General features: G+C 37.9%; 3 protein-coding genes across 3 annotated transcripts; 1 reads left to right on the top strand and 2 right to left on the bottom strand.

Moving 5' to 3' along the window:
• Positions 1 to 3,560: 3,560 nt before the first annotated feature.
• On the bottom strand, positions 3,561 to 5,298 carry LOC148695184 (uncharacterized). Its single transcript, XM_088698323.1, has 3 exons — positions 5,164 to 5,298; positions 3,808 to 4,464; positions 3,561 to 3,701 (listed from the first exon to the last, which is right to left on the bottom strand). The coding sequence occupies exons 2-3, from the start codon at positions 4,414 to 4,416 to the stop codon at positions 3,561 to 3,563; spliced, it is 750 nt and encodes a 249-aa protein (XP_088554449.1). The 5' UTR covers positions 4,417 to 4,464; positions 5,164 to 5,298.
• Positions 5,299 to 9,548: 4,250 nt separating this feature from the next.
• On the bottom strand, positions 9,549 to 10,571 carry LOC137716999 (uncharacterized). The gene is made up of 2 exons (XM_088698322.1): positions 10,109 to 10,571; positions 9,549 to 10,024 (listed from the first exon to the last, which is right to left on the bottom strand). Exons 1-2 carry the CDS (start codon positions 10,569 to 10,571, stop codon positions 9,549 to 9,551), a joined length of 939 nt encoding a protein of 312 aa, XP_088554448.1.
• A 3,807-nt stretch (positions 10,572 to 14,378) lies between these two features.
• On the top strand, positions 14,379 to 14,852 carry LOC148695183 (uncharacterized). Its single transcript, XM_088698321.1, has one exon. It carries the CDS (start codon positions 14,379 to 14,381, stop codon positions 14,850 to 14,852), a length of 474 nt encoding a protein of 157 aa, XP_088554447.1.
• The last annotated feature ends 3,433 nt before the right edge of the window (positions 14,853 to 18,285 follow it).

Raw genomic sequence — 18,285 nt, 5'->3', positions numbered from 1 at the left:
ATTCCACAGAAATGCTTGGAAAATTTGCTGGTTTTTTGGCAAATTCAAACACCACTACATCTGGCAATATCCCAGGTATCATTTGTGCACTTTCCACGGCTCTCAATCTCACACACGATTTTTGGATTGTAGACTCAGGTGCCACTGACCATATAACCAACAACCAAGCTTGTCTACATGAGTTTCAAAAATTACTTAATCCTACTCATGTGTCTGTAGCGAATGGGAAAGGGGAACCAGTCCTAGGAAAAGGAAAAATTAAATTGATGGGGAGTGATGTAGAGTCTACGACACTATATGTACCCTCATTTCCATTTCAGCTTCTGTCCATAGGAAACATCACACATACTTTGAACTGTCTTGCTATTTTTTCTCCTCACACAGTTGTGTTTCAGGATCGAGTCACTCAGAAGAAGATTGGTGAGGGTTTTTTCTTAAATGGTCTGTACTACATCTCAAAGGAGTTCAATCAAATTAAGGAACCCATTGCCACCCTAAGCCATGTCCAGAAGCATCAACTTTGGCACCAACGCCTAGCTCATCCCTCCGAACCAGTAATGTCTAAATTATTTCCAAATTATTGTACCAACACACATGAGTGTGAGATTTGTCAAATGTCAAAAGCCACTAGGCTACCTTTTGTACCCTCTAAAACTAGAACCAGTAAACTCTTTGAAGTTGTACACTCAGATATTTGGGGACCTTCCCGTGTTGAGTCATTTGATGGGTACAAGTATTTTGTTACATTCATAGATGACTACTCTAGGGTTACCTGGTTATATCTCTTAAAGTCTAAAAGTGAATTTTTTACAGCTTTTCAAGACTTTCATAAGCTAATAACCAACCAATTCTCCTAAAAAATATATACCTTACGGTCAGATAATGGCACCGAGTACACCTCCAATAATCTGTCAAACTACTTGAGCAGTCATGGTATCTTGCATCAAACTAGTTGTGTGGGTACACCACAACAAAATGGTGTTGCCGAACGCAAGAATAGGGATTTATTGGAGAAAACTAGGTCTCTTATGTTTCAGATGCAAGTTCCCAAGAGATTCTGGTCCCAAGCACTCCTCACTGCAGCCTATATCATTAACAGACTTCCCACTCGTGTCCTGAATTCCAAATCACCTTTTGAAGTTATAAAGGGAAGAACTGCTGATTTAACTCATTTCAAGATTTTTGGATGCACTTGTTATGTTCACATTCAAGCAAATCATCGTGATAAACTCGAACCTCGAGCTATCAAGTGTGTGTTCATGGGGTACTCGAGTTCTCAAAAGGGATACAAATGTTATAATCCACACACTGGGAAGCTGGTTGTCTCTAGGGATGTACGGTTTGATGAACTCGTTCCTTTCTTCAACAATCACTCCCCGAATAGTTCTCAGGGGGAGAGTCTAATGGATATTTTTCCACTACCAACTCTTGCTGAAATCCATACAGACACCCCCCCATACCACCCTATAAGTGACTCCCCAGTTGATGAGATGGTCAGCGAAGATATACCTCGTGCCCCAGCACCAGTTGTTGTCACACAACCAATTGTAGCAGCACCAAAAAGGAACCCAACTCGCGATCGCAATCCTCCTCTACGGCTCCAAGAGTACATCACTTACAGTGCAAAGCATCCCATTTCTGAAGCTCTTACTTATCACAAACTGTCAGCATCTCATGCATCCTTCCTAAGTCAGGTGACAAATAATTTTGAGCCTAAAAACTTTCAAGAAGCAGTATGTATGCCCGTGTGGAGAGAAGCCATGCATAATGAGCCCAAAGGGAAGAAAGCCGTAGGGAGTAGATGGATTTACAAGATCAAATTCAATTCCAATGGTACCATTGAAAGACACAAGGCACGATTGGTTGCACGGGGGTTCACTCAAACCTACGGTATTGATTACAAGGAGACTTTTGCTCCCGTCGCCAAAATGAACACAGTAAGGGTGTTGTTATCAGTAGCAGTCAACCACGACTGGCCCTTGTTTCAAATGGATGTTAAAAACGCATTTCTTCACGGTGAGCTTCAAGAAGAGGTGTACATGAAGCTAACTCCAGGACACCCTCAAGAACAAGAAACTACCAAAGTCTGCAAGCTTCATAAAGCTATATATGGACTTAAACAGTCTCCTCGAGCTTGGTATGCCAAACTGAGCTCCGTTCTTGAAGTGGCAGGGTTCAAAAGGAGTCATGCTGACTCCTCTCTCTTTGTTCGAAGTGGTGTCCAAGGGAAGCTCATAGTTCTTATATATGTTGACGACCTTATCATCACGGGGGACAACATGGATGAACTCGAGGCTCTTAAAAGGTCGCTTCACCAACAGTTTGCCATTAAAGACTTGGGAACCTTGAAATATTTTCTGGGAATTGAGATGGCTACCTCTTCCAAGGGTTTATTTTTGAATCAAAGGAGGTATGTTCTTGACCTTCTTAAAGAAGCACATATGGTCAACTGCAAACCTGCTCGCACCCCACTTGCTAGCAAACTTCAATTGGATGCTCCAGGTAAACCCCTATCAAATCCTAATGTGTATCAACGCATGGTTGGGAAACTCATTTACCTCACTATCACAAGGCCTGATATTGCTTACTCCGTTAGCCTTATCAGTCAGTTTATGCATTCTCCTACATTGGTTCATTGGGAAATTGTCAAGAGAATACTCCGATATCTCAAGGGTTCGATCGGCAGAGGCATACTCATGCAGAAAAATGAGTCTAATAACATTCTGGCCTATACCGATGCTGATTGGGCTGGTAATTCCCTTGATCGAAAATCCACCACAGGTTTTTGTACCTTTGTAGGTGGAAACCTTGTCACCTGGAAAAGTAAAAAACAAACAGTGGTTGCACGGTCCAGTGCTGAAGCTGAATATCGGGCCATGGCAGCAACAGCTTCTGAACTCATCTGGTTGAAGAGTGTCCTTCTTGATCTTGGCTTCACCAGCAAGGAACCCATGTCCTTATTCTGTGACAACCAGGCTGCAATGCATATTGCATCCAATCCTGTCTTCCATGAACGGACTAAACACATTGAAGTTGACTGCCATTTCATCCGCACTCAAGTTCAATCCAACGTCATCGAAACTGTGTACACTAGAAGTCATGATCAACTTGCGGACCTTTTCACGAAAGCTCTCGATTTTACACAGTTTCAACGGTTATTGTTCAAGCTTGGATCAATCAACCCCCTTGATCCAGCTTGAGGGGGAGTATTGACAGTATGGGGACAGTATGGGGACAGTACAGTATGGAAGGGAATATTGCTATGGGGACAGTACAGTATGGAAGGGAATGTTGCACGTGAAAAAGGAATGTTGTATATTCCTTGACAGCTAGACACCACATGGGTTGCTGCTTATTTTTCTCTGGTTGCTGCATCATGGACAGCAAGCACAACAACCTGTATTGCAGTTGTTTATTGCATGCGTTTGTGTGCATGCGTGTATGTAAAATATGTATAAAACATGCTGCCATTGCAGCAGTTTATTTATGAAAAACACAACAAGTTGAAACCAAAAACGTCAATACAATGCTTATGAAATTATTTAAAATACATAGGAGCCTTAAACATACCTTTTAAACATGGAAAGATTCCGATAAAGTGGAGCATACAGAGTTGGATCATTCTTAATAATGGGTGCATTTTGAATCTGGGAGGCTGCATATTGCAGCTCTTCGTCAACAGTCGAAGACCATTGTGGTATCTAGTACCCAAACAAAAGAGAGGTGGATAATAAGAATGAGGAGTTGAAGCATTTTAATAATTTAATGACATTCCATGTAACATAAAACCAGAACTTTCAAGCGTACCACTGAATGATCCGATGCACGACTCTGAAGTAACAGATTCTTCATATCAGACATCGAATAGACATCCAAGACGGGGACCTCTGGCTCTTTGTTCACTTCAGGGGCTCTGATCAATGAAGAATTATGTTGTGTTTGCTTGAGGTCATTGTGCAATTGCTCAGAATTTTTGGTTTTCTCGGAAGACGCTGTTCCATCTTTCTCGACCAAAGTCACATTTGAGTCAACAACTATTGTGGGAGCTCCAACCTTAGGCGATGAATTTACCGTTGGGGACACAGGTGACGCAGTTAGAAAACCAGCAGTTGAATTGATCACAACTTCATCTGTAGTATCCCCTTCATTCCTAGTCTTGCTATCTAAAAATGCATTATCTGTAGTGTTTTTCTTTTCTACAAAGCTCAGATCATTCAAAAGTGACACATTACCGACCATCTGAGAAGTAGACAGTGAAGTTAAGGGAACCTTTGCAGCAGAGAGTATAGATGATAAAAGATTACCGTACGGAAGTTCAAGACGCTGGACAACTATAACCAAAGCAAATATCATTCCCACAATCCACATCACTCTCCTCGGTTCGACTTGAGATACAGATAAAAGCTCCATCCCCATTGTGACACCACTCTAGTGATTCCTGGACAAAATCTAGACAGCCTTAACCTGTTAGACCAAGTCATAAAACAAGGCAACTGCCAAATCAGTTACATTCGAACTCAAATAACTGTCGCAACCTATGGATTATAGTCTGAGCTGTTAAGCTTGTTATGTAATTCTGAACAGTTTTCGGTTTCAGCTGCTTCCCTTTCCAGGAACAGCATTTGCAACTCAAAATTTATCTTCTGTTCTTGGTTATTCAAATCCTCCCTATACAGATTCAACAACTACAAAACGCGATTACTGAGATTGAGAGGGCGATTTTCTGTTGTATAATTAATTATACGTTGGTTTACTTCACTCAGACCTCAAATGCACTTGATATATAGGAGAAACTAATTGTTGAAAAAATGACATCCAAATTAACCAATCAAGAAATTCAAATGCACCAGATATATATGAAAATAAAGAGAAAAAATTAAATTCAGTTTCCATGAATAGCTGTGCATGCAGGCGAAGGAACAATTCCAAACTATGATAATGTAACAAGTATTTTCAAATTAATAAAAAAATTAATTCAGATGTAAATATTAAAATAGGAAAAGAATTCAACAATTTAAACTTCAGTAGTACTATAAATACAGCTTCTTAATTCCATTGCACCAGCTGAATAAATGGGGGGAGAGAGAGAGAGAGAGAGAGAGATTAAAACGGAAGGAAGAAAGATATTAAAACTGGGTTTGGCTTGTAAGTTTGAATTCTAACCTTGTATGCCAAGCTTTGTTTCCTTTTCCTTTCATTTCATCATTTTCCCACAGTTTCTCAGCAGCCAAACAGTTCTTTTCTAGGCAAGGACAGGGAAAGAAAGAAAATACCTTGCTGGGTTTAAGGAAATTAAAGTGCGTTGGTTTGAGAGAAAATCTTCTTAATTAGCTTCAACGTTCTTCTACCGTTACTGGTTTTGGCCTTTCCGAGAGAAACGTGGGAAGCTGTGTGATTTTTATGGGACTTCGGCCAGTTTGCCAAAGACTACTCCTTATCTATAACGGATTGTGGTCCAATTACGTTTTACGTAGACGCCACCACTACATTTTAACCTTCAAAATACAGACAGAAAGAGTGCAACGACATAGAAGTCAAGTCACGTTATTGTTAGTATGTAAATTGTGATCTGATGTGGCAGTTGTAATTCTAACTCATATTGCTAGAATAATGAGCTAAGTGCTGATTTAGTTGTATCTTTCTTATTTGAGTCTCATTGGTCTTAAGTAAGTAAGGTGCCAAGTGTCTACATCTCATAGGGTGTAAGATGGAAGGCTAAGATTGCCTTGATGTATTTTGAATACTGCCAAAAGTGTATAACTGTTAGAAGTAAAGTGATATTCCTTCACTCTCAGAGTCATATCACTACTAGAATTATAGCTATAGGACACCACTATTTGCACACTATTTGCATTTGGTGACTATAGACATATAGATAACACTCATGGTTTTTTTTGGTGTCTTTTTAGTTAATGCCACTAATACCTGTGACCTTCAAATTTGAGATTGGTGTCCTTTTATTTTTGGTGTCTTTTAAGCTGAGATTGGTGTCTTGCTTTTGTGTAAAAAGCTAAATCCTCTCTCTCCCCTTCACAAATGTCCAACACCTCATTCGCTTCATTCTCTCTCCTCTCCCTCTTCTCTTCACGCAACATCACGAACAACGGGAGTCAAAGACAAACGACGGCAATGAGAACACCAATGCCCGTCAACTTGTACCTCCAAAATCCTTTTCCCATCCTCTTTGCAACTCCCAAGTTAATGATAAATTCTGTGTTTAATTTGAAGTTGGTATTTTCGGGGAATTGTCAAAGAGGAGAAGAAAATATTTCAGAGAAATGTGCAGAGCTCCCTACTGAGAGCAAGCACATATATTTTCATTAAATATCAACACAACACTTTTTCTTACAAGCTATATCAGCCATTGATTCATAAAACAGAAATCTAAGCATACACTTGTCCTATGAGACTAAGCATTCACTTAACTGTTGGTTCCTTCCTTCTCAACCATTAGATCAAAACCAAATTTCATTTAATTCCAACACTCCCCTTTAAAGGAATTCTGATTTTGATCTCAAGCATTTCTCTGAGATAAACAAATCTTTCTTTTGGTAGAGCTTTGGTGAAGATGTCTGCCATTTGATCCTGAGATTTGCAGTAGATCAGTTCAATGGTATTCTCCTGCAATGCTTCCCTTATGAAGTGAAACTTCCTTTTGATATGCTTAGTTTTCTGGTGAAAAATAGGATTCTTGGTCATAGCTATTGCTGATGTGTTGTCACACATAAGTGGTGTAGCATCCACTTGCATTTCACCAAAATCCTTTAACACAAACCTCAACCATATAGCTTGAGAGGTAGCCATTGCAGCACTCACATACTCTGCCTCAGCTGTAGACAGTGCAACACTTTGTTGCTTGACAGAGGCCCAAGAAAATATTCCAGAACCAAATGCGAATACATATCCTGAAGTACTTCTCATGTCATCTTCACTGCCACCCCAATCACTGTCACAGAAGCCTACTAGGATTGCTTCTTCTCCCTTCTCATACTTGATTCCATAGTCCAAGGTCCCTGAGATATACCTGAGTACTCTCTTAGCAGTTCCTATGTGAATTCTTGTGGGATTATGCATGAACCTTGATAAGAGACTGGCTGCATACATAATGTCAGGCCTTGTGGCAGTCAAGTAAAGTAGACTCCCAACCATTTTTCTGTATAGGCTTTCATCAGTAGGTTCAGAACCATCCATTTTACAAAGTTTCTCATTTGTGATCAATGGTGTTGCCACAGATTTGCATCCTTCCAGATTGAATCTTCCAAGCAATGATTGTGCATACTTCTATTGATGTATGAAGATTCCAGTAACATCTTGTATTACTCCAATTCCCAAGAAGTGATGCAACAAGCCAAGATCCGTCATCTCATATTGTCTTATCATGTCTTTTCTAAATTCTTCAATCATTTCTTCACAATTACCAGTAAAGACCACATCATCAACATATATAGACACAATAAGCATATCAGAATTCTCACCAGTTTTTGTATACAAGGTAGCTTCACTAGGACTTTTGTTAAATCCACTTTTGCTGAAATAGGAATCTATCTCACTGTACCAAGCCCTGGGGCTTGTTTGAGTCCATACAGAGCCTTGTTTAACTTATACACACTTTCTTCTTCATTTGGAACTTCAAAACCTTGTGGTTGATCCACGTACACTTCTTCCTCTAGAGTGGCATTTAGAAAGGCTGATTTAACATCTAATTGATGAAGTTTCCATCCTTTTTGAGCAGCAAGAGCAACCAAGATTCTAATGGTGTCTAACCTTGCCACTGGGGCAAAGATTTCATTGAAATCTACCCCCGGTTGTTGTGAGTAGCCTTTGGCAACCAATCTTGCTTTGTTCTTCTTTATAGATCCATCCAAATTCAGTTTGGTCTTGTAGATCCATTTCACACCTATCACAGGTTTATCACTCGGTCTATTTACTAATTTCTAAGTAGAGTTTTTCTCAATCATAGCAATTTCTTCACTCATTGCTTTCTGCCAAGATTGATCCATTTCAGCTTCTTCAAAACTCTCTGGTTCAGCAATACAATAGTTACAGACTGCATAGATCTCATCTAAACTCCTCATTCTTAATGGAGTTGTTCCTGGGGAGGAAACTTGCAATTCTTGTCCTTCTGCATTTGAAGTAGTGGACTGAGATCCTTGTGTTGGTGTTGAAAAATCATTTTGACTTCCATCTTGTATAACAGGTTCATTCTCAATTTGCACATCAGCTTGTGCTTTTTCCATTGTTAATGGAAATGAGATGGTGTCAATGTTCTTGGTTTCCCAATTTCATGCTTCATTTTCTTTGAACACCACATCTCTTGAGATAATTACTTTATGTGACTCAATATTGTAGAGCCTATAGCCCTTTTCACAGCTTCCATAGCCTACAAGAGCACACTTGATACTGTTGATTTCAAGCTTGTGTCTTAATTGAGATGGTATCTGTGCATAGCAGATTGATCCGAACACCTTCAAGTGCTTCACACTTGGTTTTCTGCCACTAAATGCCTCAAATGGTATTTTCTTCTCAAGTGCTTTAGTTGGACACCTGTTTAGAAGATACACAGATGTATTGACTGCCTCACCCCAAAAGGAAAGTGGCATTTTCTTATCATGCAGCATTGACTTGGTCATTTCAACCACATTCATGTTCTTCCTCTCAGCTACACCATTCTGTTGTGGTGTGTAGGCCACTGTCAGTTGCTTCTGTAATCCTGCCCCTTCACAGAATTCTTGGAACTCAATTGAAGTGAACTCACCACTTCTGTCACTTCTTAGTCTTTTGATCTTGAGACCACTCTGAAGTTCAACCATCACTTTGAATTTCTTGAAGATTGTAAAAACTTCACTCTTGTTTCTCATAAAGTATACCCAAACCATCCTGGTGCAGTCATTAATGAATAACAGAAAATATCTGTTCCCACTGAGTGTAGGTGTTTTCATTGGACCACACACATCTGTGTGAATGAGTTCTAGAGGTTGGCTTGCTGTTCATGCATTTCCAGTTTCGAAAGAGTCCCTGTGATGCTTCCCCAGTATGCAACCTTCACAGGGTTCTTTAGTTTCTTGTAACTGAGGAAGACCAGTCACCATTTGTAATCTCTCCAATCTCTTTAAACTGTGAAAGTTGAGATGTCCAAACCTCTTGTGCCATAACCAAGAGTTTTCTGCAACACTTGCTTTTAGAGTAATTGAGTCATTGTAATCTAGCATAAGTGGAAAACTTTTGTTTTCAGTCATGCCAACTTGTGTTACCAAGTTTTGGAGACTTCTGTCGTCAAAGATCTCCACCATATCGTCTCCAAAGAGTAAGAAATAGCCATGAGCAATCATTTGTCCCACACTAAGGAGATTTTCATCAAGGCCAGGTACAAGTATCACATCCTTGATGAATCTTCTTCCACCATTTGTCTCTAAAACAAGAGTTCATTTTCCAGTGGCTTCCACAAGTTGTCCATTCCCTATTTTAACTCTGCAATTAAAGCTTCTGTCAATGTTGATTAACAGGGATTCATATGCAGTCATATGATTACTGCATCCACTGTCAATGTACTAGATTCCTCTCTTATTTTCAGTTCTTGCAACACTACAAGCATAAAAGACATTTACTTCATCTTCTTTTGCTCTATGTGCATAGTTGACAGCTTGGTTCCTTCTTGGATTACAATATTTTGCTAGATGGCCAAACCTATCACACTTGGTGCATTTGGGTTTTCCCTTGAACCAGTAAACACCATAGTGTAATTTGTCACAGATTTTACACTTGGTTTTAGTAGAATCACTGCTAGTTTCTGATTTTGATTGTGGAGTATGCTTGTTGTCCCATTTCTTCCCTTTTCCTTTCCAGAATTTCTTTTGATTTGAGTTGTTCCCCTGAGCCTTGTAACTGCAATCTCTTTCAGTCACACTTAGGCTAGAAAAAGCCTTTTTAGCTAAGCTTTCAGAGTGCATGTTTAACCTCTGCTCATAGCCTTTCAATGTGCCAATCACATCCTGAACCTCAATAGAGTCAAGGTCCTTAGTTTCTTCTATAATAGATGCGATGGAATCATAGAATTTAGGCAAGCTAATAAGTATCTTCTGCACTAATCTTTGGTTTGATAGTTATTCACCAAGAGTTTTCATTTGATTCACAATGTCAGTCATTCTTGTTAAATAAGCAGATAGAGCTTCACCATCATTCACCCTAGTGTATTCAAAATCTCTCCTTAAACATTGTAGTTTGACAGATCTAACCTTTTTGTCACCACGAAATTCTTGTTGAAGAACATCCCACGCAGTCTTGGAGGTTTCAAAGTTTGAGATTCGAGGAAAGACCTCGTCAGACACTGCCCCTTGAATGATACCAAAAGCTTTTGCATCTCTGGTTTCATTAATCTTCATTGAGTTCTTCACCGACTTTTGATCTTCATCACTAGACTCATCTCCAGATTCTGCGATTTCAATACCCTTGTCCACCAAATTCCAGAGATCATATGATTTGAATATGGTCTTCATCTTGATGGACCAAAAATCGTAGTTGGACCTGTTAAAAATAGGAGCCCTCAGATCTCCTCCACTGCTCGAAGTAGCCATGTGAGACCTTGTAAGAACAGATGAGGTTTTCAAAAATCTGGGATTGAGTTTCCCTTTTTTTTTCTTTTCAGAAGTACGAAGCATAGAAAACTCCCAGTCCTGAAATTGATCAGAACCTAAGCTCTGAGGCCATGATAAATTCTGTGTTTAATTTGAAGTTGGTATTTTCGGGGAATTGTCAAAGATGAGAAGAAAAGATTTCAGAGAAATGTGCAGAGCTCCCTATTGAGAGCAATCACAGATATTTTCATTAAATATCAACACAACACTTTTTCTTACAAGCTATATTAGCCCTTGATTCATAAAATAGAAATCTAAGCATACACTTGTCCTATGAGACTAAGCATTCACTTAACTGTTGGTTCCTTCCTTCTCAACCATTAGATCAAAACCAAATTTCATTTAATTCCAACAGTTAAGGAGGGGGGTGTAGTCAAACTAAGATTTTAAAGGATTTTAGAAGTGATAGATTTGATAGGATTTAGGAGGACTTAAGACTCCTACAAAATTCATATGGGTTTTAAAGAATTTGAATGGATTTAGTTTGTAGATTTTGGTGGATTGTGGTGGATTTTCTTATATTTTTTTTATTAAAAAAAAAGGAAAAATCTTTCCCCTTGCCCTACTGTACTCGATAACCACTTTATCCCCTCCTTTTTCGGGTCCCCTTCCACACAACCACGTCTTCATCTCTTTCTCAATTGATAGATCAACATAACTTTGGTGAGCTTTTGAGCACTACACCACCAACAACCATCACCACTGACTGCCCTTTTGCCACAGACGTATGCTGTGGTACTTCAGTAGTGCTTGTAGTACCACAGGCATTAAAATATCAGAATGGTGAGATAGTAGTATTAACCAAAATCCTAGATCAATCATGTCCTTCGATGATCATACATGCCTAATTAAGGTCTAAGGGTCATAATAATACATGAAACTAGTATAAGAAACTGTTACTTACACCCTTGCACACCTTGCAGTCAACCAAGCCTGTCTGTAGCTTCATTTTTCCATTGTTGCAGACTACACATTTTGTACCACCTACCGGTCGCAAATCTCAGTGATTGAAGTGGCAAAATGTTGAAAGAAATAAAAGAATTACTCAATGTCGAAATAAAGAAGCATAACAGATGATGTACAGATTCGTATTTTACATGCACTACTAATATTTTTCGTTTGTAGCACTGTGATCCTAATCCTATGTATGATATATCCTTGAATGTTTCAAACTAATATTCTGTATAGTAGGGATCAACTATTAGGGTTGAACATTGGATTAAGTTCTAACCGTTGAGCATCAATACGATTCCCCTCTGACTCGAGAATTCGAGAACTCGTCCAAAAATCTAGCTCAAACTATGTGCAATACTGTGAAATGCTTACAAAAAGAGATTCCACCAAAGTATATGGTGGTTACTTGTGTGTGGTTGGGGTTGGTAGAGATTTGAGGACTACCTAGATGGAAAAAGATTGAAATCCTAGGGGGTGAGGTTTGATTCTTTTTAGTCTTGGCTTTATATACTTCTTATCTCAAATCCCATGAAATCCACAACTTATTGAAATCCTCCAAAATCTTAATTTTTTGAATACCCTTAGATTTGGATGAATTTTAAAATCCTTTAAAATCTTTTAATTGACTACACTAGGATTTTAAAGTCTTTTAAAATCCTCTCAAATCCTAGGTTGACTACACCCCCCTTAGTTTAATCAAATTCAAAGCCAAATTTCCTCAATTTCAAATCTAAGAAACGGTAACCACGGATTTTTCGGCCAATTTACGGCCAAGCTTGCTGGAATTGGACCTCGACCCAGGTAAAGATGATCCTCTCCTCGTGGGCTGTCTTCCAGTGTAAGTTCTTTTCCAAAATAAAAATGTTTAGTTTTTGGATTGATTCTAGATTTCAAATCTTAATTCTATTTTCTATATGCATGTCGAAGATTGGGGACGAGGAAGGTGAATCAAGGTCGTTTGCGACCTGGGCTGAGAAGAATGGAAGGTTATGGGTGAAATTAAGGTGAAATTCGAGAAAATCCTTATTCTATTTCGATTTTAACCTTTGGGTTTCACTGCTCCTCGTAATCAGGTTAGTTATCAGCTTATGTCCTGTGATCTAGTATTTAAAAATATGGATGTTGAAGAAGTATGGGTCTACTTACTAGTTGTACAGCTACTTGTGTATAAAGTGTCTTTATATATATGTTTTACATTCAATCTAATCTTGCAAGTATAACTACTGTAAGTTTCATTTCTACTGCTACTACTGCATCTGTGACTGGTTTTAATAAGTTATTTTTGTAGGTCTTAGTTGAGAGTCTTGAGATTTTGAATAGTTTGAAGCTTTCGTAATACGCCTAGTAAATTGCTTATTCTCAAAACTTTGCTTGGCAGGATGCTGAACCAAATGACAGAAAAATTGGGAAACTTTTGAATATGTTTTGAAGAACCCATTGCGAATTCCCTAGGTAATGCTTTTGGTGAGCTTGATGTAGAGTTTAAAGTTCAAAGTTGATTCCACAGTATACTATGCATTTATAGAAAGTTATTATCATCATGTAAGGAGAACCAAATGATAGAAAAATTGGAAAACTTGTGAATATGCTTTGAAGAACCCACTGCGAATTCCCTAGGTAATGCTTTTGGTGAGATTGATGTAGAGTTTAAAGTTCAAAGTTGATTCCACAGTGTGCTATGCATTTATAGAAAGTTGTTATCATCATGTAAGGAGAAAATGTAAGTCTTAAGTAGGTTAATGTTGTAATAGAATTACGATTTCAGCAAGGGAAGCTTTCGTCCATTAGCCCTTCGTTGATTCTAACTTTTCAGTGTATTTGTCACCACTCATATGGGTTCCTATGGTCCATTTTTCTTTGAAGCAATTCGGTAATTATATTTGATGCTTACAGATCACAGAGAAGTTGATAGCAGATATGTTCTTAGTTGAAGTTGCAGAATGGTTGCAGTGAATTTGTTGAGATTTTTGTACGGTAAATTATGACTGCAAACCCTTTGAAAATCTACTTTTCCCAGGTATTTATATGATCATATCTCAGTGTTGTCCTCAACTCTAATCACTTTAACAGTTGGACTTGAGTTAACGTTATTCTTACGAAATTTGTGGGTTTGATTTTGGTTGTAGGCTGCAGCTAATGATCAGATTCAAGTTATTGAAATGATTTAACTCTTGGAAACAAAGGGTTCAAAGACTTTAAAGTTTGTTTCCAACATTTGTACAGAATTGTATAAAATATCAGTTATGCGAATTTATAGTTGTATTCTTATATTTAATTATATTACAATTTGTTTTCTCACCAAAAACAGCAAAAAGAATCATGATACTCCAATTTGGGTGCCCACACAGGGCATCATTTTTAAAAAAATACAATTTTCAACTTTGACACCAATGAATTAGGGTGGCATTGTTTTAGGTGGCACCGATCTATTAAGGGTAGCCATTGTTACAATAGAGACTTCTCTATAAGACATGTACACCTATTCAGTGGTTGCTTGGTACTCTAACATGGCCTCAGAGCTAGGTTGGATCTGAATTTTTTGGGCGTCAATTCTGTGAGTGGTAGTGAGTTCATTCTCGCAACATCTCGTTGCAGAGAAACTAGTGAGAAAGAGGTGTGATCTTAGTTTGACATGGCTGGGTTTGGCGGAGAGCTCCGATATTTAACGGAGAGAACTTCGATTTCTAGTAAGTTCAAATAAAGACATTTTTTCGATCTCACAAGTTATGAAGTATTGTTGAGACGGGTTTTACTTCTCCAGCGAAGGCAAAGGAAGAGATAACAAAGGCGGAGATGAAGCTGCATCGTGAAAATTTGGTCAAGGATGCAAGGGCTCTTGGAATCATTCAAGGACCTGTATCGAATCAGATTTTTCCACGCATTGTAACTCTAGAAACTACAAAAGTAGCATGGGATATTCTGAAGCAAGAGTTTGTAGGAGGCAAACACATACAATCTATGAAATTACATGGTATTCGTCGTGATTTTAAGTATACTTTTATGAGTGAAGGTGAGTCTCTAGTTACATATTTGGCTAGGTTGTTTGATTTGATAAATCAGATAAAGAGTTATGGAGAATACTTTAGTAATCAGAGAATTGTGCAAAAGTTATTGACCAGTTTACCGAAAACATATGATAGTATAGCTTATGTTATAGAGAATACTAAAGATATTGAAGTAATTGATGCTCAAGATGTGGTTGCTATATTGAAAGAGGGATTTGGATCCTCTCCTGAGCCCAAGGAGAGGATCCTCCTGAACAAGTAGAGTGGGCTGTTGGATTTTCATCCAACGACTATAATTAATATAACTTTAAAGGGACCCCCTGTTTATAGTTGTTGGATTAATACTTGGTCATGATGATCCTCTCTTTGGACTCAGGAGAGGATCCGAATCCTTGAAAAGGTATGAACTAAGGCCAACTAGACATAGAGAAAGTAGTACTGAGCGTGCATTTGCTAGTTTGAATATCTCACCTAAGAATGGTAAATTTGGTAATCAAAATAGCAATACTGGTGGAACAAAATTTCAAAAGAATTTCAAGTTCAAGGGGAAATAGTGGAATAACAAGTCCACTACGGGTGTAAGAAATGAAACTAGCAACACTGGTGGTGCTTGTAAATACTGTGATAGACTCCACTATGGAGAGTGTTAGATGAAAGGGAAGATTAAATGTCACAAATGTGGCAAGCTTAAGTCATATTGCCAGGGTTTGTAATCTCAATAAGAATGTTTAGCAAAGGAATTTTTGCAAACAAAGTGAAGAAATCTGGATGCATGACAATAAAGGTGTGCGTCAAGGATGTGCATTGGGAAAGAATCACAGGGAGTGTTTTTCAAAAGAATCAACATGGAAAGCAAAGATGCCACTTAAGCTAATACACTCAGATTTGTGTGGCCCTATGCAAACACCATCAATGAGTGGAAATAAGTACTTCATTACATTCATTGATGACTACTCAAGGATGTGCTGGATCTGTTTCTTGAGACACAAGTCAGAAGTTTTCCATGTGTTCAAGTAGTTTAAGGCTATGGTAGAGCTTCAAATGGTTATTCTATGAAGAAATTGAGAACTGATAGGGGAGGAGAATTCACTTCAAATAAGTTTGAAAAGTTCTGTGAATCTTTAAGGTCAGAGAGGCAGCTCACTGTTGCATATTCTCTACAACAGAATAGAGTTGCAAAAAGGAAAAACAGAACTAGAGTGAAAATGGCTAAATGCATGCTTCATGAGAAAGACCTTCCATATAATCTCTGGGGTGAATCAGTGAACACATGTGTATTTACTAAACAGGTGTCCCACAAAAGCATTAGAGAATATTACACTATTTGAGAGGTTTAGTGGAAGAAAACGTGGAATTAAACACCTGAGAGTGTTTGGGTCAGTGTCTTATTCCCTCATTCTAAGAAATTTAAGGCATAAACTAGAAGAAACTAGTGTCACAGGTATCCTCATTGGACATGGTACTTGTGAAAAAGGATATAAATTGTTTAATCTTGAAACACAGAAGGTGATATTCTCAAGGGATGTGATCTTTGATGAGAATGGCAAATAGGACAGGGAGAAACATAAAGTCAAGGAAGTGTGCATCCCATTTTCTGCAAATGAATCTCTAGAAATGAATGAAGTTGATGAAGGTTCAGACTCTATGGAACATGTTATATCTGAATGTTCTCAAATCCAAATTGAAGGTTCTCCAGCTACTGTCTTTGGTGAATCAACTAGTTCTGTTTCTATACCTCAGTATGATGATACTCCACTGAGATATAGAAACTTAAATGAGCTTTATGAAAGATGCCATTTGTGTATCATTAAACCAGAATGCTATGATAAGGCTGCACAGGATGAAGCATGGAAGAAAGCAATGGAGGATGAAATATGTATGATTGAGAAGAATCAAACATAGGAATTGGTAAGGAGACCATTTGATAAACCTATGATTGGGGTAAAATGGGTGTAAACCTTTGCACATGCTGCAAGGTTAGACACAATAAGGATTCTGATTGCACTGGTTGTAAAGAACAAGTGGAAGTTATTTCAGATGGATGTGAAATCAGCTTTTGTTAAATGGTGTGCTTGAAGATGAGGTGTATGTAGATCAACCATATGGGTTCATTGTGCAAGGAGATGAGGATAAGGTTTACAAACTACACAAAGCTTTGTATGGTTTGAAGTAGGCACTTAGGGCCTGGTATGGAGAGATTGATTCATACTTTGCATAGTGTGGTTTCAAAAGGAGTAGTAGTGAGGCAACATTGTATACCAAGTGTAGAGGAGACTCATATATGATTTTAGTGCCTATCTACGTTGATGATATAATCTACACTGGAAGCTGTCAAGATTTAATGGATAAATTCAAAGCTAATATGATGCATAAATATGAGATGACTGATCTGGGACTTCTACATCATTTTTTTGGTATAAGAGTAATGCAAATTGAAGAATGCATTTTCATACACCAGAGAAAGTATGCTTCATCTTTGTTGAAGAAATTTGGACTCAAGATTGTAAACTTGTGAGAAAACCTCTGGTACCAAGTGATAAATTAAGAAAGGAAGATGAAATGGATCTGCAGATGAAGCTCAATATAGAAAAATTGTTGGTAGTTTACTATATCTCACAACAACTAGACCTGACATAATGTATGTTGCATGTTTGTTGGTAACGTTTATGCATTGTCCCTCTAACAAGCACTATGGGACAGCAAAGAGGGTTATAAGATATATTCAGGGGACTCTTGATTTTGGCTTGGAGTACAAGAAAGGCAAATGAGCAATTCTGATAGGATTTTGTGACAATGATTGGAGTGGTTCATAAGAAAACATGAAAAACACATATGGGTATGCTTTTACCTTTGGGAGTGGAGTTTTCTCTTGGGCTTTAGATAAGAAACAATGTGTTGCTTTATCTAAAGCCAAGGTTCTAAAAAACGCTAGGCGCTAGTCGGGCAGCGAGCTAGCGCCTAGGCGGTTAGGAGGGGTTTAGGTTGACGCCAAGGTGGATTTAGGTAAAATTCTTGTATATCTTGTAAATAAGTGCATATTGACACTTACAAAAAATTATACTTGTATGAAATCCATGGATAAGATAATAAAAGAATGATAAAATGCAAAAAGAGTATCTAACAAGTCTAAAATTTAAAAACACATTAAGCATATATGTCATAAAACCATAGTGAAGAGTATTGTAGGATAATACATGTATAACAAGTTCACAATTTAAAACCACATAAAATGCAAAATAGGAGGAAAATAAGAAAATATAGTAATGTAAGATACATATCTTTAGCATCCTAGATTTCAATTAAGAGGTTTTGTTGCAACCCTCCTTGATTTCAATTAAATAAATTTACTATATATAGGAATCCCTTCCTAAGAGGGATCCCCATTTTTCAAAAAAAAAAATGGGGATCCCCTCTTGACCATTAGATTTGGCTTTAACGAAATTCTGTGGTCTGTGATTTAATCTCAACCATAGAATTTCATTAAAGTCAAATCTAACGGTCAAGAGGGTATCCCCATTAAAAAAAAAAAAATAGGGATCCCTATTGGGAAGGGGCCTATATATATATATGTATGTATGTATGTATGTATACCAAGGGCAATGATGATTAGGATTGAATGAACTGTTAAATGAAGTATTCATGGAATTATGTGAAATTTGATGTGGAGGATAACCTAGGTTGAAGATACATTGAAA

This window comes from Pyrus communis, chromosome 8 (assembly GCF_041283825.1).
Source record: "Pyrus communis isolate YQ-2024b chromosome 8, ASM4128382v1, whole genome shotgun sequence".
Classification (NCBI taxonomy): domain Eukaryota; kingdom Viridiplantae; phylum Streptophyta; class Magnoliopsida; order Rosales; family Rosaceae; genus Pyrus; species Pyrus communis.
This window is presented reverse-complemented; position numbering and strand designations above follow the sequence as displayed.

Coding starts and splice junctions, on each gene's coding strand:
- LOC148695184 (XM_088698323.1), bottom strand. CDS start 4,416: ATGGGGATGGAGCTTTTATCTGTATCTCAAGTCGAACCGAGGAGAGTG. Junction 3,702..3,807: donor GTGCATCGGATCATTCAGTG/GTACGCTTGAAA, acceptor TTTGGGTACTAG/ATACCACAATGGTCTTCGAC.
- LOC137716999 (XM_088698322.1), bottom strand. CDS start 10,571: ATGGCTACTTCGAGCAGTGGAGGAGATCTGAGGGCTCCTATTTTTAAC. Junction 10,025..10,108: donor GAATCAAATGAAAACTCTTG/GTGAATAACTAT, acceptor CATCTATTATAG/AAGAAACTAAGGACCTTGAC.
- LOC148695183 (XM_088698321.1), top strand. CDS start 14,379: ATGAAGCTGCATCGTGAAAATTTGGTCAAGGATGCAAGGGCTCTTGGA.